The 23,552-nt window shown below is 45.8% G+C and overlaps 1 protein-coding gene across 2 annotated transcripts in view; it reads left to right on the forward strand.

The window, feature by feature from the left end:
• TYK2 (tyrosine kinase 2) overlaps nt 1-23,552 on the forward strand; it is a 1,212,497-nt gene that overhangs the window by 858,994 nt on the left and 329,951 nt on the right. For both annotated transcript variants that reach the window (XM_069604089.1, XM_069604090.1), the window contains exon 13: nt 3,019-3,106. In XM_069604089.1, the coding sequence (XP_069460190.1) occupies nt 3,019-3,106 (88 nt within the window). The remainder of the gene's footprint in view (nt 1-3,018; nt 3,107-23,552) is intronic.

Raw genomic sequence — 23,552 nt, forward strand, 5'->3', positions numbered from 1 at the left:
TTAAAGGCTTCAGTAGGCTTCTCTGTTTCTCGCTCTCTATCTCTCTCGCTTGCTCTCTCTCTCCCTCCCACCTCTGAGCCCCGGCTCGCCCCCTTATCACTCTCCGTATCTATTTCTCCATCTCCTTCAACATTCCCCCTAGCTGGTTTTGCGATTTCTCTATGGGGCACCCTCAGTTCCCTGCTGCAAAAGATTGAGTGCCTTCTCAACATATAGGCTTTATGGTGCCCTGATGTCTGTACCTGATCGCAGAGTCTTCTCAGTGCACCTGTTGTTTCCACTGCCTCTGGTGCCCCTGCATTCCAGCCTTCTTTCTCCCAGACTGAGGAAACAGAGACTCTTTTTATTAATGTATTTGTTTATTTGACTGCCTGGGCCAGATGTTTACTCTAACTCGCTGGCTTAGTCAGATGGTTCCCGGCAGGGATCTGATTGGGAGAGAGGGTTTGTAGTTCAGAACTCTCGGGGGCATGGCTATACTTTAAATGTGTGCCATGTACTTTGGGAGTTCATTGGTGACCAGTATATTTTCATCTGTTTGTAGTTTTCTGCCTTATTTGCAAGGAAAGGGGTGTTAGTCTTATGGAATTTCTAATAAAGGTTAGATAAGTATTTTTGGTCTGTACAAGTCCTGCTGGTAAATGGGGAGCTGGGGCAGATTTTCCACTGTAGTGTTTTATGTTAGTGAGAGGGGTGCACTGTATGTGCATGAATGAAGGGTCAGGATGTGGTTTTCTTCTCCATATCTAGTATTTCGTGTAGCTTGCCTTGGCTGTCTTGTGAACATGGCTGGTCGTTACATTTAAAGGGATGCATGCTCACCTCCTAGATATTGCATTTATGGGGAGGGTTTATTTCCTGCAGGCTAACTGACTCTTGGGCAGTGCCGCCAGGAAGTGTTCTGACTCCTGAGCCCTTGTCTGGATGTTTTCCAGAAATTACTAGTGATGTTCCATTTAAAGCAGTGATATTAGTTGGTTATTGAAGTTGTAGGGAGAGGATGCTCTTGCTGCCTTCCTTGCTCTTAGTATTTTATTTATTTATTTATTTATTTTACATTTGTTGAGCATACAGGCAGCCCAGAGGGCATCGTGGCGCTTGTTACAGATATGAAAATGACTTGTACATACAGTGAAGTCATTACTTAGTTGCAAGAGAAGAGTAGTAGCTACAGGAGAGGAGGAGAAAAGAGTAAACGACACAAAGGAAGAGGAATTAGTTAAACAAGGTGGTTTTCAATCTTTTTCGGAAAGGCAGTGAGAGAGGTTTCTGCTCTGAGCGTGCTAGGTAGTTTGTTCCATAACTTAGGGGACACTTATTCCACCTGCTCTAGCTCGTTTGATGCGTGGGACCCTAAGTTGGTTGGTGTGGCATTGCCTAGTTGGTCTGGTGGAGTGAGATCTGGCTAGCATATCAGACAGGTATGAGGGTGCAGACAGGTTGATACATTCGTGTGCGGTGGTAAGTATTTTGAATGTAATGCACTCTTTGACAGGTAGCCAGTGTGCTGCCTTTCTGGCTTGCGCGATGTGGTCCTTTTTTGGTATATTGAGAGCTGCTCTTAGTGCATTATTCTGTGTTGTTTGGAATTTATTAAGATTGGAGTTGGAGGTGCCATCCAATAGCGCATTACAATAATCTAGTTTGGCTCCAATGGTGGCTCTGGCAATAGAAAGGCAGTTATCTTTAGTTAGGAAAGGTTTGATGGCATTAATGAGCTTAGTGCTCAGGGCGGAGGCAGAAACAATGGAGTTGACTTGCTTGTCCATGGAGAGTGAGGCGTCAATGTGGACTCCTAGTGTTTTAACAGATGGTAGAACTGGGATGACACAATTGTCTATGCAGAAGTTGGTGTAGAGTGGGTCGAGGTTCGTGAGAGTGGATTTTGACCAAGGATGAGAATTTCGGTCTTATCAAGACATAGGCCATTCGTGGCCATCCATGCTTGGATGGTGGCGTATATATTCTGGAGGGTGGCTGTGTCTTGATGGTAGAGTCCTTTGAGCGGGAGGAGCACTTGGGTATCGTCAGCGTAGTTGGTGTATGTGATCCCAAGTGCGTCCAATTTATCGAAGAGAGGTTTGGTAAAAAGATTATAGCGGGTAGGAGCCGTACATAAGCCCTGAGGGACTCCATACCTGATGGTGGTAGGCTCTGCGTTAGCTATATTGGAAAACACTTTCATTACTCTTCCTTCGAGGAAGGAGGTGATCCAGTTTGTGGCTTGTTCAGAAAAATGTGCGGCCTGAGTGAGATGGTTTGTGAGGATGGCATGATCGACTAAATCAAATGCCGCCGAGAGGTCTAGGAGGGCAGAAGGGCCGGCTTGCCTTTGTCTAGAATTAGGGTAATTTGGTTCTTCAGATCTAGTAAAGCGGTTTCAGTGCCATGACCTTTGCGGAATCCGGACTGCCTTTTACCTAAGACAGAGTTGTTTTCCAGGTAGGACTGTATCTGCATGTGTGCAGCTTTATCTAAGATTTTTAGAAGAAAAGGAACCGTTGTAATGGGCCGGTAGTTGTTAGGTTGGGCAGGGACCAGGGTTGGTTTCTTTAAGAGCGGACGTACCCACGCCTCTTTAAGGCTGTCAGGGACTTTGCCCGTCTTGAATGAGGCGTTAATGAATGCTGTGATGATCGGTGTGAGGGGTGCCGCACACTCTTTAATGATGTTGGGGGTACAGTATATGTGTAAACCATTTCGAGGTGCACATCGCCTAGCTTGTTATGAACTCTGGCCCTCATAGTCCCTCACTTCTCACAGTTGTCTCTGGCATTGTGAGTTCATCACATGGAACAAGTTTGACTCTACTCTGTTTTTAATGATAACGATCCCAATCCTTAGCAGTAACAAACAGGAAAAAACCCAGCATCAGGAAGCTCTTTAAACCCTTTAACTCCCTTTAACTTCTGCAAGTACATATGCCCATTACAGGAGTCTGCTACTGCAGAGTGGTGTGCTGGGTGATGAAGGGAAAAATACTGAAACATTAAAACTCATCTTTTTTTCTTTTAACAGGCCTTCTTCGAAACCGCAAGTCTCATGAGTCAAGTGTCACATATCCACCTTGCCTTTGTTCACGGAGTGTGCGTGAGAGGATCAGAAAGTGAGTTCTTGTTGAGATTTTGCCAAGAGCAGCTCATGCCACACAGAAAAAAGTTCATTTGTGTGCACTGAAAGCTTAAGCATGAACGCACAGGATGTGGCTGTGGCCATTCATGTTTAATTGCTAGCAGTTACAGGCATCTGATCCATGCATTCTTTAAAGTAAAATATATCTTATGCAAATTAAAGGTTCATTTTTACCTGAAAGTTCCTCTTTAATGAAACTGATATTTGAGCTCCTTCTTGGGGCGCTGCTTTGCTGGTACCACAGATACATATCTGTCAGTGGAGGAGTATCAAGGGGCGGGCTCTTATATGCCTGCTGTTTCTTATTTTTTGTAGGGAGTAGTTTCACTCCCAGCTCCTTTTTTGTAGGGAATATATTCCTGTTTTTGGGAGGAAAAGTGGCTGTAGGTCTGTTTTTAACAGTTGTTTTTAAATATAACAGACCACAGCAAGGTATTTACACAGCTTCTATTTGCAAATTTGTTTAGTCAGTGTGCCTCATTACAAGTTTGGCCTGAATTTGGTGTTAAATCCGCCGAAATACCGGCAAACCAAATTACCATTACCACTACTTGGTCCCACAGATTTACTGCTGGATTATAAGTGGTGGTAGGCGATGTAAATCCCCATTTTTTGTAGTCTATAGGACTCCATGAGGATTTCGGTGGAATTTTGCTGCTGCCTATTTTGCTGGTTTTCGGCAGTAAGGTAGAGGATTTCCTCCACCTTGCCACCAAAGTTGTGGTATGGCGATGCAGTAACGCAATGGTAACAGTTACCACTGCATTACCACCGTTCTTTCCTGCTTCGCCTTACTCGCAATGAGGACCAATGTATTTTAAAGGTTATGTTTGGGGAGGTTCAGACTCCCTCTGTGTTCATAAAACCAACTCCGTAGTCTCCACCAAGTTAGTCCAAAACGCTATCAGTGGTAACATGACAGATCAGTCTGGCTTCACTCTTAGGTGGGGAGAATCCGGTTTCAAGGTATAAATACTCTTCCATATAAGTATTGCATTATATAACAGTACAATTAAGTACTATAAGGTAACTAAGAAAATAATTTAAAAAAACTGTGCTGGCTCTAGAAGAAAGACCCAATACTACCGACAAAACCTACAAGAAGAGTTATTTTTCACAGTACAATCCATGGGAAATCACAGGAATACTTTAAAAATACAGGATCCTAAGAGTGTTAAAGGACAATGGCAGTTTGCAAGTAAAGGTGATAGTCGCTTTTTAGAGTGTCAGAAAGGGTGCCCATAGTATTTAACAGGATAACACCAGTCATTATCAAGATGCTATAGGTAAAAGTAAGTATGTACTACTTGCAGTATATAGGTGCCATTCAGCAGAGTCGTCTAAATCACCCCACCAGAAGAGTTACGGGCCCTGGCAACAAAAGCCTGGAGAAGGGTGGCTGCTACAGTAAAGCTCAAGTGTGGGGCGCAGAAGACAAGCTGCACCCAGAGCCAGAGACAGGACAGGCGACTGAATCTGAACAACCTTCTGATGGATGTGGCGGACACTGCCCAAAACGTGCAGGCGCATAGGTGAGTTTTTGTGTTGGACTTGGGTCTGGCTAGCGGATGGTTGAAGTCTCTGGTCATCAAGAGCAAAGTCCTAGCTTAAAATAGAGCTCATAAAACAGGATCCTAACAAAGATCCCGCTTCAGACATCCCATGAAGAGGAGAGCACTGTAGCAGCGACGGCAAAAGAAGACTGAAGAGACCCAGCAAGCAAGCCAGATCGAGAGACACGTCAGCCAGGGTGGGAGGATTGGATCTAAAACAGAGAGCAGCTGCCAACGCAATATGTTCCCCAATATCCTCCTCGGGTCTCGGTACCCTTTCTTCGGATTCCAGTTGCATACTACGCGGGATGTCTGCACTTCCCATTTGTTTGTCCGCGCTCTACTTCTTGCACTCCTTTCTTGGTACCAACTTACACTGAGATGTCTGTTCGTTTTTCTTTTGTGTGTGCCATTTGACACACAAACATCTACACTCCTAGAGTGTGAATGTAGTGGGTCGCTCCTTTCTGTATTCCCTCTTCACCACTTAGCCATAGAGGAACTCGGTGCCTTCTCCGTTCACTTGTGGGCTTGGTTAACCAGGCCTTTGCAACCACAGAGGGACTTCGGGACTCAATTGTAGCACAGTGAGACCACATCTGCTGAGCTGTCCTTCTACCCTGACATCAGGTTTTCTTCCCAAGGGGGGTTCCCGAATTCCACTCAGGTCTCTGTGTACCACTTTGCAGGACCTGAGTGGGATAGGGGAGGCTTTCTCTGGCAACTTTACACTTTGTTCAACACCCAGGTGAGTGTCCGTTGCATGATATTAAATCACTTTGAAAATTATAACACATTTGACAGGCCTATCGCTCACAACCTGTGGAGGCAATTCAGAGGGCTGACAAGAACCTAGATGTTCCCGTCAGAAGTCAGGATTGTTGTCATACACTTGGTACAAAGGCACTGTCGGTTCTGAAGTGGCTGAACCACTTGAAAATTCACATACTGTGGAAGTGGTTCATAAAACTCTAAAACTGGATAGTCCTGAAAATCCACTTAAGGTGGAGGTGATCCAGAAAGATGACCAGACTTGGGTGTTCTTGGCCAACCTGAAAGGGCAGGGCCTGACCTTGACCCAAATGTAGGAATTACGTTTTCTCCTTTAATTCAGCGTGCCCAGAAGGAAACTTCCAGGCCTGAAAGGCTGAAAACCCAAAAGACTTATAAGAAATCTAAGCAATGCTTTCTTACCAGCCCTTCAATAAAAGAAAAAGCCTGTGACTCCAGCTGCTCCTACGGGTGAGATAGCTAGATGTTCTAAAAGGGCTGGGGTCTCTGATTCAAGAGACCACTCTAAGAGAACAAACTCTTCTAGACCAGTCAGATCTACCTACCAGCATAGACTCACCTGCCCCAAAGTCAAGAGAGCCAATGGGGTGGCGTGAGCTTTCCCTCATTAGCAGCACTCTATTGGAACGCTCTAACCACATCCCTGAGAGCAGAAACCCCTTACTGGGCTTTCCATTAGAGGCTGAAAACCTGGCTCTTTGCCTAAAACTGTCTACATCTGGCCCTCTGTTTTAATGTATGCATCTCACTCTGTACCTCACTTTGTTTTGATTTTCATCTGTGGCTTGACAATCTCTTTATTACCCATGACAATATGTACACTGCATCAGCTAAGTGTGTTTCATGTAACTGGTTGCAACAGCGCCCTGGTGCCACAGGGTTTGGGCGCTTTACAAATTTTAAAAATAAATAAATAAATGATCTGTGGGATCCTCTACAGAGGACCCTACTGTAAGTCCTAATGTTAGCAGGGTAACCTCTAACAAAGGCAAATATAAAGTGTGTATATAAACAAAAAAAACTTTGTTGAAGGGACGTTATGGTCAAGAAAAATGTAGGCCAGGTGGTTTTCTTCACTGACAATCACAATATAAAAATTGAAACATTGCTGTATATCAAAATGCTAACCTTGTCGTATGTTATTAACCCTCATTGCTTAGGGTGTACTCTCTGCTCATGATGCACATGCATGGGGCAATTGCGGGCCTCCAACTCACATTTAATGTTCACACCGGAAGATAAAGTTTTGGATGATGTTGTTTCTTCATTGCTTCAGTTTCCCTGTATGTCCCTCTGATTTATATGCATTGGCTCTTCATATGTATTGTTTGTAGTAGCACAAGTGTGTAGTAAGTCTTGCTTTGTTAACTAGTTATTACATGTTTAATATTACACAATTACCCCCAGACATATTGCTACCAACATAATAGAAAGAACCCCTTGTTGGTAGGGACTTTTCATCAACATTCCTTTTGCATGTGATGTAATCAGTGATATCATCAATGATATTTGTGATGTCATCTTTCATGTCCTGGGTGTTAGTGTTAGTTATGCACGTAGATGGTGTGAGTTATGGTTGCTTAGCTTACTATAATGGGGGAATGTGCAGTGGTGTGTGGTTGCACTGTGAAGTAAAATATTCCTGTAGTGGACATTTTTTACTGAATGTACATATATATATGTATGGCAGGGAAGGAAAAGAATGGGGCCAAGCAAGTGATGTCGTCATTGATGTCATCATTGACATTTGAGTGGTCATCTTTCATGGTCTAGGTGTTAGTGGTAGCAGTGCACAGGGGAGGTGGCAGGAGTGGGGGCTTAGTTTACCATAACTGTCGAATTTCAGAGGTTTTTCGGTTTTAATTTGAAGCATAAAGGGGAGGAGGAAAGTATATTTTGTAGTGAAGTGAACAGGTTTTTGTTTGGGCAACTTAACCATAACGACCCTTCAACAAAGTTTTTTTTGTAGTGAATTGCATTGGTTTTTGGGGATGGTAACTTAACCATAACGTCCCCTTATCAAAAAAATGTTTGTAGTGAATTGTACAGGTTTTTGGAAGAGGAACTTAATCCTGACATTGTGGCAATGAAGTTGGTGGGCAGAATATGCTTTTTTATTTGTTCTTGGGAGATATGTACTGTAATGTACGTACTTGATAAACATTTAACATAGAACATACAGAACCCCCTCCCTATTGATTTTAGACAGGGACGGACTGAGTGCCTGTTTGCGGACGGGGGCGGACAGAAGCAACATTACCCAAAGAGGTGGGGGGGTATCTGAAAATGTACTATTGTCTTACCCAAATAGTGTGAAACATTGAAGAAGGGCATAAAGATATTGTAAGTAGTAATAAGTAAATATGGAAACCTGAAGGTGGGAAAAGAAAACAACACATTTAATAACCATGTAGAATGAAGTGGATGGTACCAAAAAAAAAAATAGAAAGGATGCCTCCACTGTAATCACTTCACAGAAACTCGACAGCCTGGAACGATACTGGATGAACGCAGTAGGACGAAGGGATATTACAGCAAAAGAGTGAGTGCAGGTCATTTTGTTCTGTGGCTGTGTTTTTTTTTTTTGGAATGTGGTGCAAAAATAATAATTTCTTTCTGTTGTTTTAACTCAGAAATGGCTAGTACTTTGGAGTGGCTGGAGGAGTATTTCCTGCACGGGGAAATGTCTGAAGACAGCGACAACAATGCCACACATTACTCTGCATATAATAGTGACCAGTAGTTTATAGGCATTTAACGTATGGAGGAAAGGGCAACAAACGAGGTAGAAGAAGACAGGATAAAAAAGATAGAGCAGAAAATTGACATTTTAAACGACAATTTTCAAAGTTTACGGGAGTTTGTGGAGGACGTTGTGAGAGGAAAAGTTCAGTACCATTGCCCCACCTGCACCTGCCCTGCTTCTCCATTCCCTAGTGGCCCATCTCCAAACCTGCAAGAGGAAAATAGACGTTGTGATGAAGTATCCATTGCTTCTTCCCCTCACAAATCTTCCCCTCATAAGCAGCCCGTGTTAAATTCAAATTCCCCCATATTTGTTTCAATGTCCACTTCCCCCGCTGTTTCTTTAAAATAATGTGTGTGTGTAGTAAATGGTTTTGTACAGTAGTTGTAGAGAAAGAGTGTGTGTGTCATTTTTTTTTTTTTAAAGATGTACAATTTTCGCAAACAGCGCGCCTCTTCGACCTATCCGTAAGCAATGGAATGTGGGTGCTGTCTAATGTGAAGTAAGACGGATGTCATGTTTGACTGCACCATCTTTAGAAAATGTGCGTACATAAACAGAAAGGGGTGCCAAAATGATATACTACATCGGCGCACCGCTTGGAAACGAGATAGTACATGATCGTAGAACACACAAGATGTCCGGAATGGGTGTAAATGAGTAAAAAGGGAGTGTGTGAAGGTCACTATAGCAGTCCGTATTGGGCGCAGTCAAAATGGTGCCGTCTGTAGAACAGGCACAGCGGCTTGCAAGTTCGTAGGCAAACAAAATGGAGTTCTCCTAAGGACACTGGAACTGGCTGTACAGTGAACATAGCATGCGCGCACATGCGCAGTACAAACATTTCTAGGGGATTGGGTCCTCCGACGTATTCCATATCTATGACAGGTAATCGCCACAGCTGTGCTGCTTCGGAAACTTTTTTCGGCGTCTGTGTCCTGCGTCGATGCGCCGTCGTCGAGGACCTCCTCCGACGTCATCCGATGTGATAAGTAGGACGCACGACGCCCGTAGCCTCAGTTCCGTTTTTTCCGCGAACGTGTTGCTTCGTGAATCTCGGTTACGCCGCGACTCTTTGGAGTTCTGTTCTTCTCGGTTCTTCGAACCGGTTCGTTTTTGTGAGAAAATCCTTCATAAGAAGATGTCTTCTACTTCGTCTTCGACCCTGCGTCCGGACTTCAAGAAGTGCGGGGTCCAAGATGTGGGTCCAAGATGTCGGTGACGGACTCGCACAACGCCTGCCTCTGGTGCCTCGGGGAGGCCCACGACACAGATGACTGTATCGACTGCCAGTCGCTCACGTCCAAATTTTTACGGGAACGTAAGAAGAAGTTGTTGGTAGGTCGGGTGTCCAAGCCCCGGAAGTCGAAGTCTGTGGGGCTTTCGACGGATGATTCGAGAGGTGACTCTCCGCGTCGTGGTCGGAAGTCTCGTGGGTCTCCTTCTAGGAGTCGGTCTCGCCACTCCTCGGCCTCCTCGAGGCATTCTCGGAAGCGCCGACAGCAGTCGTCTTCCAGGTCCTCTTCTGAGGACTCTGCGCGGCACGTCGCTTACCCCACCAGCCGTGCGACGCCGGAGGAATGGGCTTCCTTCGGGAAGAAAATGCTGGCGATTCTCGAGTCGCAGGGTACTAAGCCGCCCGCGCCCCCGAGTGGGGTCGGCCGTGAGAGGTCGAGAGACACCGCTCGCAAGAGTGGTCGGCACGAGTCATGGGAGAGGTCCCGTTCGGACAAGGGGACTTGTTCTCGACGTACCCGTTCCAGGTCCCGGTCCTCGACGCGTTCGAGACCGTGTGCACCTGTGATGTCTTCGAGGAAGACATCGACGCCTGAGGCGTCGAGGGTGTCGACAGGCTTTCTCGAGGCTCTGAGGAAGTCGTCGAAGCCGTCGACGCTCAGGTCGTCGAAGGACACGCTCGGAGCTCCAGCTTCGAGGACTGTGTCGACGCCATCGATGCTGGCGGCGCTGCATCTGACGTTGATGCCGATTTACTAGACGTCAACGCCAATCCTCTCGGCGCTGATGCCTGTTCTCTCGATGCCGGGGTGTCGGAGGTACCCCGTGGCACGGGGGAACCCCCTAGAAAGGTTCTGGTTAAGAACAAGCACTCTCGGGTGCCTTCTTTTCACCACCTGGAAAATATTTCGGTGGTGGATGAGGATTCTGATGGCCTGGTTCCTAGTCAGATTCCAGATGAGATGGTCTCGGGCCATAGCCAATTTGACGATTTGAGGAAGTCACTGCATGATGCCAATGGACTGGACACCTCTCCGGAGGTGGAGTTTTGTAGGCCTGAGCCTGGCTCTCATGCCGATTCCTCGTACCGGCGCCTTATGGCTAGGGTCTCCGAGTACTTGGGATGGTCTGCTCCCCCAGGGGAGTTTGTGCAGGATGATCTCACGGACATCCTTGATGTTGGTCCCCCAACTGACCCGGTACTGCCGTTTCATATGGCTCTACAGAGAAGGGTGGCGGCGGCTTGGACTGCTCCGGAGAGTCTCCCGGCGGTGGGCAGGTCCTTGTCGCGAAAATACCGTCCAGCCAGTAGCGACCCCTGCTACTTGACCAGGCACCCCACTCCGGAGAGTTTGGTGGTGCAGGCGACTACGGCCCCGGCAAAGCAGGCATCGTACCCTACCATCCCTCCTGATAGAGACGACAAACATTTTGATGGCTGGGCAAAGAAAGTGTTTTCTTCGGGTGGTATGGCGCTTCAGGCGGCCAACTCCATATGTGCCTTGTCTCGTTTCACACACACTCTGTGGAACTGTGTTGCGTTAGCGGCTGAACATATTCCCGAAGGGGACGAACGGGATGGTTTCCTTGCTATGGTCCAGGATGGTAAGGATGCCATGTGTGAGTCCGTTCAGTCGGGTTTGGACATGGCTGAATGCGTCAGCAGGTCCATGGCGGCGAGCACCGTAATACGCAGGTTTGCATGGTTGCGGAAGTCGGGGTTTGCTCCTGATGTGCAGTCCCGGCTCCTCAACATGCCCTTTGACGGTGAACACCTTTTTGGCAGCAAGGCTGACGAGAGCCTTGAGAGGTTGCAGACCTCCAAAGCTGCAGCAAAGTCGCTGGGCGCTGCAGTTCGCCAACCTCCGCCTTTTCGTCCTAGGGGACAGCAATGGAGGGGTGGTTCCTTTCGCTATTACTCGTCCTTCAGTAAAGCGAGAGGAGCTAGCAGTCAAAGAGGCCAACGCAGGGGTACCAGAGGTGAACGACGGGGTACCCGTGGTGCCAAGGCCGCTCGGGCAGTTGCCTCTTTGCCCTCAGGTAACGCCGCAGCCGCTACCACTCAGTCATGAGGCCATGTCCCATGGTTCGCCGGTTGGGGGAAGGCTGGCGCAGCATCTTGTAGAGTGGCGTGCCATTACTTCAGATGTGTGGGTTCTGGAGATCATAACCCACGGCTACTGTCTTCCCTTTCGGCAGAGGCCTCACGACAATCCATCAGGGAACCTCTCTTTGAAGAGTCCGGATCCGCTCCTTGCGCAGGAAATTCAAGCCCTGCTGGAGAAAGGCGCCATAGATCTGGTGCCTGTAGCGGTTAGGAACAAGGGATGGTATTCCCCTTATTTTTTGATTTCGAAGAAAGACGGGGGATTGAGACCCATCATGGACTTGCGCGGTTTGAACAAACTCCTCAGGAAGGACAAGTTCAAGATGGTTACTCTCTCTCAAGTCTTCCAGGCCCTTCAGCTTCAGGACTGGTTGGTGTCTCTCGACCTCAAGGATGCTTAATTCCATGTGCCGATCCAACCCAAGCACAAGAAGTACCTGAGGTTCGCGGTTGGCGACTCACACTTTCAGTTTCGGGTCCTGCCGTTCGGATTGACCTCCGCCCCGCAGGTTTTCACCAAGCTCATGGTGGTGGTGGCAGCGCTTCTCAGGCAAGGGGAGATTCACGTCTACCCCTACCTGGACGATTGGTTGATCAGGGCGCGCTCTCCCGAGCAGGTCCTGGATCATCTGTCAGTCACCTGCCACTCCCTTCACAGGCTGGGCTTCTCCCTCAATTTGAAGAAGTCCCAATTGACGCCAACACAGCGGCTCCAGTACATCGGAGCAGTGCTCAACACTTCCCTGGGGCAGTGTTTTCCTCCCCAGGTGAGGGCTCTTCACATTCAGCAGATGGTGCACAAGTTTCAGCATTCCCAGACGCTCCCAGCGTTCGAGTTCTTGAGGTTGCTCGGCCTCATGGCATCCTGCATTCTTCTGGTGCCAGAGGCTCACCTGCGGATGAGATCTTTGCAGTGGGCACTCAAGATACAATGGTCGCAGTCCTCCGGCAGGATGTCGGACCCGGTTCAGGTGCCGCCCTCGGTCGCCCAGGACCTTCTGTGGTGGGCCGTCAAAGGCAACTTGATGAAGGGGGCTCCGTTTTGGCTTCCCTGGCCGGAGGTGACGATCGTGACGGATGCATCCCTCACGGGATGGGGAGCTCATGCCAACGAGCTGACAATCAGCGGTCGTTGGTCTCCGTCGGAGTCCAGACTCTATATCAATCTGTTGGAGCTGAGGACCGTCAGGCTAGCCCTGAAGGCTTTTCTGCCGACTGTGCGAGGAAAGAATGTCCTGATCCTGACGGACAACACAGTGGCCATGCACTACCTCAACAAAAAGGGGGGGGCAGGGTCACTTCCTCTGTGCAGGGAGGCGATGCAGCTCGTGTTTTGGGCCATCCAGCAGGAAGTTTCGATCTCGGCAGTTCATCTGGCCGGGGACGAAAACGTGACGGTGGACGCTCTGAGCAGGCAGAGCACGATCTCTCACGAGTGGTAGTTGGCTCAGGAGATTCTCCTGGAGATCTTCGCCGTTTGGGGGACCCCTCAAGTGGATCTCTTCGCCTCCAGTGTCAACCGGAAGTGCGAGAGGTTCTGCTCGTGGGAATTTCCTCCAAAAAGGAGCCTTAGGAGACGTGTTTGTGGTGGAGTGGTCATTCCCACTGCTGTACGCGTTTCCTCCAGTCCCCGTCATCCCGCAAGTGGTGCGGAGGTTACGGAAGTTCGGTTCCCGGATGATCCTCATTGCTCCGGCGTGGGCTCGGAGGACGTGGTACCCGGACCTTCTCGACTTGTCCATCTGTCCTCCACGTCGTGTTCCCTACCGAGACGATCTGCTCTCACGGGAGGGGGGTTCTCCATCCAGAGGTCAGATCCCTCAACCTTCACGCTTGGCTTCTGAAAGGTTGATGTATAAGGATTGGGACCTCCCTGAAGACGTGATGGAGGTGTTGCTCTCGGCCCGACGGCCAGCAACAAAGTCTCTGTACCCTTGCCGTTGGCGTAAGTTCTGCGACTGGTGCAGAGTTCAGAATGTGGATCCTTTTGCATGTGACATCCCCATGGTTCTGTCCTTTTTACTTTCTTTGGCCCACAGGAGCTTGCAAGTGGGTACCATTAAAGGTTACCTGGCGGCGCTGTCCATCTTTAAGCGCTCGTCTGAAGTGTGTTCCTACTTTAAAATCCCTTTTAATTTCACAGTTTCTGAAAGGGCTCACTAATGTGTTCCCTCCGTCACCTTTCCTGGTGCCCGGTTGGGATTTAAACCTTGTTCTCAGGTTTCTAACGGGTGCTCCCTTTGAGCCTTTGCACTCTTGTCCTTTGAGACTGTTGACTCTTAAAACTGTATTTTTAGTTGCGGTCACTTCCGCTCGCAGAGTGAGTTACAGGCACTTTCAGTTAAGCCTCCCTTCACTGTTTTCCATAAGGACAGGGATGTCCTTAGAGTCCGTCCTTCTTTTCTTCCGAAGGTAGTGACGGAATTTAATTTGGCCCAGAAGGTTGTTCTTCCGGCATTCTATCCTCCTCCGCATCCTGGTAAGGAAGAGGGGAGGCTCCATAGGCTTGATCCTAGGAGAGCTTTAAGCTTTTATGTTTCACGCATGTCCCGGGTCAGAGTGGACGAGCAACTCTTTATTGGTTACGCTGGAAAGCGTTTGGGGCAAGCTGTGACGAAACAGACTTTGTCTCGCTGGATTATTTTGGCCATCTCGGAGTGTTACCGCTTGGCGGGTAAGGACCCACCGGCTGGCTTGCGGGCCCATTCTACCAGGGGTATGGCGGCATCTACTGCCCTGCAGAGGGGTGTTCCTATTCGCAACATCTGTGATGCAGCCACCTGGGCTTCAGTACATACATTTGTACGTCACTATTCCCTAGATTCCATCCGAGGACAGGATCTGGCCTTTGGCAAGGCGGTCCTTTGCTCTGCTATTTGATTGGCAATTCTAAATTGAATCCGACGACGTATTCCATATCGCTCCCTCCCTACCTTCCCCGCTGCAGAATTTCTTTTGCGATTGCAGCTTACGTTCCGCAAGGCTTTGTGTCTGACTGGCAGTAGACTAATGTCGCACGTTCTGGGGGAAAAAACTACAACTGAGGCTACGGGCGTCGTGCGTCCTACTTATCACATCGGATGACGTCGGAGGAGGCACTCGACGACGACGCATCGACGTCATCGACGCAGGACGCAGACGCCAAAAAAAGTTTCCGAAGCAGCACAGCTGTGGTGATTACCTGTCATAGATATGGAATACGTCGTCGGACCATTCCATCGAAAGAACATTACCAGGTAAGAAAGTAACTTGTTCAATTATTGCAAACAGGGTGCCAGTTCCTAACTGTCCGTCTCACTTTTTTCTCACTTTTGTCGTACTTTGAAGTTGTTTGTGAACCCGAACACTGTTTGTAGGACACTTGTGCGCATGCGCATGTTTGATTCTTTGCATTTGTTGTCCAGGGGACTTCCATTACGGGGGCGGATGTATTGAGGACATCATCTTGTGACCGCACCTACGCTGAGCGTGGGGACTAGTTTCAGCGGGTTGTGTGCTTCTGCAACAATAAAAATTAACTTGTAGACACAAGGCAAAGTATTGTGGAGTGTAAAAATGTAATTTAAGACATCCCAAACAATAGGGAACCTCAGGAGTTGCTGTGTAAAATGTGTGTACCGCTTTGTAGGTATGAAGACGTTCACGTGGTACAGCCCTGCAACTCTACAAAAGGCCACACCCCCAAGCGCATCTTCATTGTCCTGCTAGCTATAGCAGATTTAGGTGCGTTGCCTTTACTGCTGTAGTGGCCAAAAGGAAACTAATTGGTATGGCTTCCATGGCTGCTGTTGGGTTATTAGCCTCTGCACTTCCCCCAAACCCGCCACCATAACCACCTCACCAAGAGCCTGCAGAGAGATATATGGGTGAGGATGTAGCGATTGAGGAAGAAGAGGAGGAAGAGAATTAAGTGGAGGAACTCCGCACTAGGGAACACTCGGCGGGAGTCGTGGGTGTGGCGGTTGTTTTCCGTTTATGGGAACGTACCAAAAGCACGTGCGAACCTGGTGAAGTGTAACCAGTGCGATGTGGTGTTGAGTCGCGGGAGATTTGGAGCATACAGTTTTGGTACGACAGCTACTTCACTGTCAGAACAGTGAACCTTAACAGGGTAAAGCGCCTGGTGACCGAAGAGGAGCTGTTGAACCCGTAGTGCAGTAGTATATTCTTCCCACTAATGTAACACTCAGTTGTGTATAAAAAACAGTCTGAGCGTTCAATTGGTTGAAAGATGTTTGAAGAAGGAACAGGACACTCTGGAACTCCTGATGACTGCAACTTCCTTCCTGATATTTGGCAATTGCACAGGACACACTGAAGGCTCACTGATTGTCAGTAGGGTAAGGTGCAGTACATATCCGACAAGAAAACGACAGCAGATTGGAACTAGACAGTCTCTGAAATGATACAAGAACTTATATAGGACAAAGAGAAGCAAAAGAGCCAATAACTGGAAAATGAACACAAAATGAAAATTCTTACTTGTATATCCGTAAGAAGGGATGCAACGAGGAAAGTAAGATGTATTAGATCTAAACGGATCCAAAGGGAGAGTCCGAGATGAACACAGTCTCACTGATGCTGAAGGTTTCTTCTGTCCGGTGCAAGTCCTATTCCCACCGGCAATCGTACGCCTAGAAAGTTCAGCGAGATCCCAAAAGTGCTATAGGCAGTCTCTAGTCCAGCACTCGTTTCCTATCCCCGCCGGCACGCGTACGCCTAGAAAGTTCAGCGAGATCCCAAAAGTGCTATAGGCAGTCTCTAGTCCAGCACTCGTTTCCTATCCCCGCCGGCACGCGTACGCCTAAGGTGAAGGATCCTTCTTCTGAGAGACGTAAGTAAATAATCCAAATGTTCCGGGTCAAAACCAGGTAAGCGGACAAAATGAATCATGAGACAAGAATCGAAGTCAAAAGGAAGTCCGGGTCGTAGCTGTAGTTCGTAGCAGAAGTACCGTGGGCAAGACGAGAGCAAATCCAAGAGACAGGCAAGAGGTCGAGAAGGAGCAAGATCCAAGATAGCAAGCGCCACTGTAGTATTCCAAGGAAAACGATCAGAAGCACCGAAACAACAAACGGGGCGGACTTAAATTTGCGTGACCACAACGCGGGAGTCACGTGACCGGGAAACTGGAGCAACACGTGACTGCAGACGTACTAGCGGCCAACGTCGCCATGGCAACCCCCAATGCCTTTGAAACAAGCCTTTAAAGGACTGGTAGCGATTGCTGCTGTGTTCCTAGCTATTTTGACTCCCGAAAGACTGTCGGGTAAGCGGGAACGTGCAGTAGGAATTGGTGTTCTGACATTCACAAGCCATTTGCAATGCTGTGGACCCTTATCTTTCAAAGGTGACAGTAGTGTGCACATATTGTGACGCAGTACTCTGCAGGAGGGAGAGTTTTCGAAGTGCTTTTGAGGCTGCAGTCACCGAGCACCAGAAGATTTGCTCCTTACCTAAATAGAGATCACCTGTAATATTTGTCTGTTCAGTGGCCCTTTCTTATCCCCGTGGCTGGTTTCCCTTCCTTACCCTCCTTTCGCCTCTTCTCCTAGTGTGTCGAGTGCTGTTAAAAAATGAACGTAAAAAACAACAAAAATGACACAAAAGGCTCTTTTCAGAGCCGCCTTTCACAGTGTAACAATAGAACTATGAAGTGAAGGCCGTAGACCCCTGCGGAGTTCAGCAAAAGTTTGCGGACAGTCGTAGAGGGGAACAAGGGAGGGTGCAAACGCAATAAACTGTACGTTGGGAATAAGTTATGGCTCTGAAAAGAGCCTTTTGGTGGTGTGTTTTGTGGGTCGAAAACATTGGATTGGGGAAAACGGTTTGTCAGATAGGTTAGTGTGATTGCAAAAGAGGGCGCAATGCATTTTGTAAATTGTGAAGAAACATCTGATTACCAGCATATGTGAGGTGGACGCCATCTCTGTGGAAAATGAAACTACTACGAAACAAAATGTTTTCATTGTGGAAAGAGGACATGCCAACATCTCTTAAAAAGGCACACAAAGCCTTATTCACATTGCGTCTCGCTTTCTACATTTGTGGACCAAATTCCGAAGAACGCAACCATTTTTGTCTTTGGGCAATACGGGAAAAACGTATTTGACAATTTGGAAACATGTCCATCAGCTTTGCGAGTCCTTCCTTCAAGGCAAATTGTAAAGAAATGCCAGATACATGGCCTAAACTGTTTCCTCCACAATGAATGATGAGTATATCTGGAGGACGCTCTGTCTGTAAAGTAACACAAAGCGGTACCAAGTCCACCCATCTCATGCCACGGACGCCATGCCTGTGCACTTCCGCATGTGGAAATCAGAGATTTGGAGATAAACTGCAGCTTTCTGCATGTACCTTCAACCAATGTATCCATGAGTCTCCCACAATCCAGATAATCTGTTTTCGAGCATGGAAAGCCATGGCTGTGTGATGTCCTGTGAGGGAGAAGACAGTCTTACTAAAGTATGTCGGTCAGAACACACCTACTGAACTTTATGGACCAATCCCTTGCTCCGCTCATTCTCATTTACATGCGGCTCCACCGTTCAGTCCCCAGTGGTGATATGTGCTGGCTGCTAACTACCGCCATGTTCGCGGACATGTACAGGATCAGAGCCTGACGACGGTACATTAAAGTACTATTCACCTTTTTCCCCTTTAAGGTAGGCTCTGAAAAGAGCCGTTTATTTTTTAATTTTTGCCCACATATCGTACAGACATGTGGTATTTTATGTATTTTTTTGTATTTTTTGTCCTTGCTTTACTCTTGCAAACATTACACAACCTTCTCTAAAGCAAGTCTTATGTTCCAAAAAAACATCGCATTTCCCAAAGAGGATAGCGCAACGCCATCTCCTTCAAAGTAATGGGCATTGTTTGGAGCAATGTTATCATGGCTACAAAAAAAATACCAACTCGTAGCATGAATGCACGCATGCCGCAATTGATGATGCACCTCCCGATGCTTTCATCTGGACAGAAAACAGAAGTGTTGTTCCATTGCACTCTCAGGAGTAAAGCAGAAAAAATAACTTTTGATGTTGGGAAGATGGTCATGAGTGCTTCAACCAACTGTGCCAAATCTGCCAACAAAGTACGTGAAGTCAGGTATCCCAAGTGGCAAGCACCGTAGTGCAAAATTACCACATGAGGAGTGGTCATTCCCCGCATGTCTCTGCAAACTTGCAGAATTGCCGCAGCATTGGCATCAGTGTCAGCGCTCCACACCACCTCCACTCCTCGCACATCGAAATGGTGTGCCACATGCCTACTCTATGCATAGTGTTGTAAGCCTTGCACAAAAATGTCTCCAAGCAGCAAAACCCTGACCCTCTGCACCTCTGCCATGTTCAGTGTGCGCACCGTCTTTCGACACAAAGGACTAATGTAAACATCTGATTGGCTGATGCCTACAGTCTTCCCATGTAGGATTTGCTGTAGAAACCCGTATGTGACACGTCCTACCAGCGGACAAGCGTTGCCTACATGCGGCACGTAACTCTTACCCAGTCCTTCCACCCTTTCTACAGCGGTACCAAAGCAAGTCCCTCATTGGACACAACTAAGCAGTCGCACAATCATCCACCAATCACATAGAACATCGCTAATTTTAACTCCTTCATCAACATTGCGCACTTCAAAATTACTGTTGATGATTGTTAATGGAAATCGCATACCATTGCAAAGCACCTACGTCACAAGCGACTGTGCAAGGATTGCGAATTTCTACGTACAGCTCCATGCATGTGCACATGCATCAGTATAGAGTACAGATATGTACATTTTAATCAGAGTACATGTGGAAGCCTTATGATTTAAAATTGAAAAAATAATGGCGGTAAATATCCATAGGGGACACATAACAACGCTCCCCCTTTTAAAGTGCAAGAATGCCGATTTGTCATTAACAAATCGCACAACCGCTTACTGTCTTCTGCATAACCTGTACATACGTTGCAAGCATGCCTATTTAGGCATAGCTCTCAACCATTTTTCTCTTAAAGGCAGGTGAAATCAGCCGATTTTTGGCGGGTGAGGCGCCCATTGGAATGAATGGGCGTGCAGGAGGCTTGGCGGGTGAGTCTTCCCTTTACAAGGTGGGTGAGTTGAGAAGTAAAATTTAGGGCACACCTCAATTTTGTATGTGAAAATGTCGGAGTTCTGTACTCTGTACTGCCTACAGTAATGCTACTTGCAATGTGATCGTATGAGAATAGTAATCGCTCCCGATCGTGGTGCTGACATGTCCTTCGGAAGGTCTCCCGATTTTTGGACATTGTGCTTTTCATTAACAAGTACAAAATGTTTGCCCATCTAGTATTTTGCCCTATCGCTTGCAAACCTCTATCCTATGCATACTACACTTTGTAAAGAACAAGGCATTTCCAAACCCTTCCAAATTTAGTTATTTGGAAGGACTTTCAAGTACCATATTGAAAGTAGTATGGAAAGACTGCACAGAGAGAAGTGAAATGTGCACGTGGATTGGGTTGAACTATAAAAGTTAAATCCTCTGACGAAAGAAGTTCAAGTAAAATCCGCAGTATCATGACCGCTGCAAACACACAAAGTAATTGATATCATTTTTTTAATTCACAGTGAAGACTACTCTCCTGAGAATCAACAGCATCTACACTGCAGACGATATATCCGAAGAAACCTGGTCATCTTGTACAAAAAAGTAAGTACAGTTCAACCTTCATATTGTAACTACTCCTTAAAGAGGCTGCGTGGGTTATTTGTTTAGTTTGGGCACCAAAGTAAGCATTCATTTCTAAACCATTCTACCTACAAATATCCATTTATTGAACAAAGAATAACAGGTGGAATGGCTGACAAATCCCTGTGTGTTTGGTACTGAAATAACATAGGTAATCCTTAGAAGGTTTGATCGTGAAAATAAGTTGCGGTAGGACGTTTTTGCCATTTCGGTTATTAATAATGGTTCTCGTCACAAGTAGGGCACTTTGTACTCTCATCTAAAGCACATTGTGCTAGTATGCAAATAGTAAAGTAGCCTTACCAAATGATAATTAGAGATCACTGTGCGTTCACACACCATGCCAAAGAGCTTCCCCATCACACTTGTGCACACATACATTGGACAACAGACCAAAGTATACTTTTTTTTCTCAAAATATGGATATTTGTGTAGTGCGGAAAGAAACAGGACTAACAGGACATTAATTCACCTGCATTTCTGGCCCTATTTGCAAAAGTACCTTCCATGATATCAAAAGAATATCAGTACATCATTCCAAAGTAAGAAATTTAGTGTATAAAATATACTGTGCAAAAAGTCCAGCTTTAGAATTAGGCAATTTAAATACCACTCTTCTGCATGGTACACCCAAATACTTACAAGAGGAAATGGACCGTATTCAGAAAAAGTATTTTGGAAGTGAGAGCCACGTAGAAAATGCAACAGTTTTAGAACATAGTAGCGACAATTCTGCACATGGCAACCTTCTATTACACACATACAGAAAAGAAATACTAACATTTAAAAGGTCATCGGCTGTGTATGTTGCCGCAGAACGTTTTACAAAAGGAACACAAAAAATGTGTACATAGCATACAAAATAGAAAACAATGAAGACTCTAAATGGTTTGAATTAGCTGTGTACCTTTTAGCTGAAAGCAAATATGAAATAACTGAACGCCTAATATGTTGCAGTTACTGTACTGCAAAATTAGACAACAACCACACTCCTTCACGTGCAATTACAAATAATTTGGAATTTTTTCCTTTACCAAAAACCCTTCAACAGCTCAATTTGTATGAGAGCATAATAATTCAAACAGTTCATCCATTTCAAGCAATTATACGCCTTCATCCAAAAACAGCAAATTTACCTTCCTCTGAATTGGTGAAAGGAATTTGTGGCAATGTAGTTTACTTGCCATTAGATCTAACGGAGAATGGCACACTCTAGGAGTGGAGCGTTCAATAGAACATTCTTTAATAGACTTGGTAAATGGAGTACCAACAAAGGATAAAAAAATTTGGCAACAAATTGTAGACTTATAGAAAGTTACTCTAGCATTGCAATATCTACAAGGAAATAAATATTGATGAAAGCTTAAGGCAAACAACTGAAATAATTCAAGAGCCATCAGAAACTGGGCAATTCGAACTTCTGGATCCAGCTAAAGTATCCACTCTTTTGGACCATTACACAATTCATCCATTGCACTCCAATGAAAGTATAGATGATGCACTAGAAACTTACCAAATGCGACAAACCAAAGGGTCACCAATGAGTATTTGGGGAAAAAAGTATAGAAGTACGTGCTTTTCCACTGCTATTTCCTACTGGCAAAGGTGGAGATACGATGATAGACCCACTCAGATTGGGGCATCAGAATACTGCTCCTTACGAATGTATTCGCAAGATCCCAGATTTAGGCAAAATGTGGAATACATATTCCACCTACTCTATGAAAGTGAATTAGCAACACTATGTTATGGAGTTGCACACATTCTTAAATCTGGAACGCACTTTCAAAATATGTCAGCTACACAGTTAATACAAAATGTGCAAGAAAAAGATGAGGTTTTACAATCAAGTATAACAAATTTGTTTGCAAACATGCGCGGTACAAAGGAATATTGGTTTAGACGGCACAAAGGCGTGCGTTGCATGATCAGAAACCTTGGACCACCAACTTGGTTTGTTACACTAAGTTGTGCAGAATATGCATGGGAAGATTTACATGACTTCCTATGCATAGCAAACAGCAACAAAAACAACATAGATATATTAACACCTGGAGAACTTTGCTCTCTAGATCCAGTTAATGTCTCAAGATATTTCCATCATCGTTTCATTGCAATGCTACACTTTATTTGCAATAAAACTGTTCCTCCCCTTGGAGAAGTGCAACACTTCTTTTGGAGAAAAGAATATCAAGGGAGAGGAGCACCACATATTCACATGCTGTTATGGATCAAAGGTGCTCCGAAATTTGGGCTCAACAGTGATAGCACTGTTTTGCAGTTTATTCAAAAATTTGTCACATGTGAAATCCCTTCACAACAGACACATAGAGAGCTCTATTGGCAGATTTTGCAATTTCAAAGACACAAATGTGGCAAATATTGTCGCTGTAAATACACAAACAAAGATAAATTCTACACCAAATGCTGCTTTGGTTTCCCTAGACCAGTTATAGAAACAGGTGAAGTAAACAACTTCATGTCTTCAGTTCAACATAGTGTTAAAGGTAAATCATCTAAAAACACGTATTACATAAAAAGAAGTGAAGAATCAAAATATATCAATGATTACAATGCAATCATTGCCCTATTATGGAATGCAGACATAGATGTGCAGTACATTGCAGACAATTCAACTGCTGTTGCACGATATGTTATAGCCTACTTAACAAAAGCAGAAAAAACAGAGCTTCAAGACCTCTGGGATGACCTAGCATCAGACAAAACATTATCACAGAAATTGTACAGCCTAGGCACGAAAATGCTCTCTCATAGAGAATGTGGGGCCTATGAAGCAGCAGATCGTTTAACCGGTACTGCTTTGTATGGAAAGTCGGATAACATAGTATGGCTCAGTCTTGATCCTGCAAAATCTAGAAAAAGAGTGCTAAAATCATGAGAGGACATATAAACCATTTCCAGAAATGATCCCAACAGCCAAGACATTCTAAAAAACAATTTACTGGACACATACTATCCGAACAGGAGTACCACTCCGGAAAGCATGTGTCTATACCACATAGCTCAAAACTTTGCATACAAAAATTATGTAAAACCCGATGAAAGCAAACGTAGATATAGAGTGACCGATTGTGAAGGGAGCTTAGTGAAACTTAACAAACGAAGCTTAATTAATCATATGAAATTGTCATTAAAAACTCCTCAACAGAAAGAACTATATTACATGTCCCTGTTACAACTTTTCAAACCATGGAGAAAAGAGGAAGACATACTAGATAATTATGAGTGTTTCAAAGCAAA

The sequence above is a fragment of the Ambystoma mexicanum genome, chromosome 3q, assembly GCF_040938575.1.
Source record: "Ambystoma mexicanum isolate Mex_15411 chromosome 3q, UKY_AmexF1_1, whole genome shotgun sequence".
NCBI lineage: Eukaryota > Metazoa > Chordata > Amphibia > Caudata > Ambystomatidae > Ambystoma > Ambystoma mexicanum.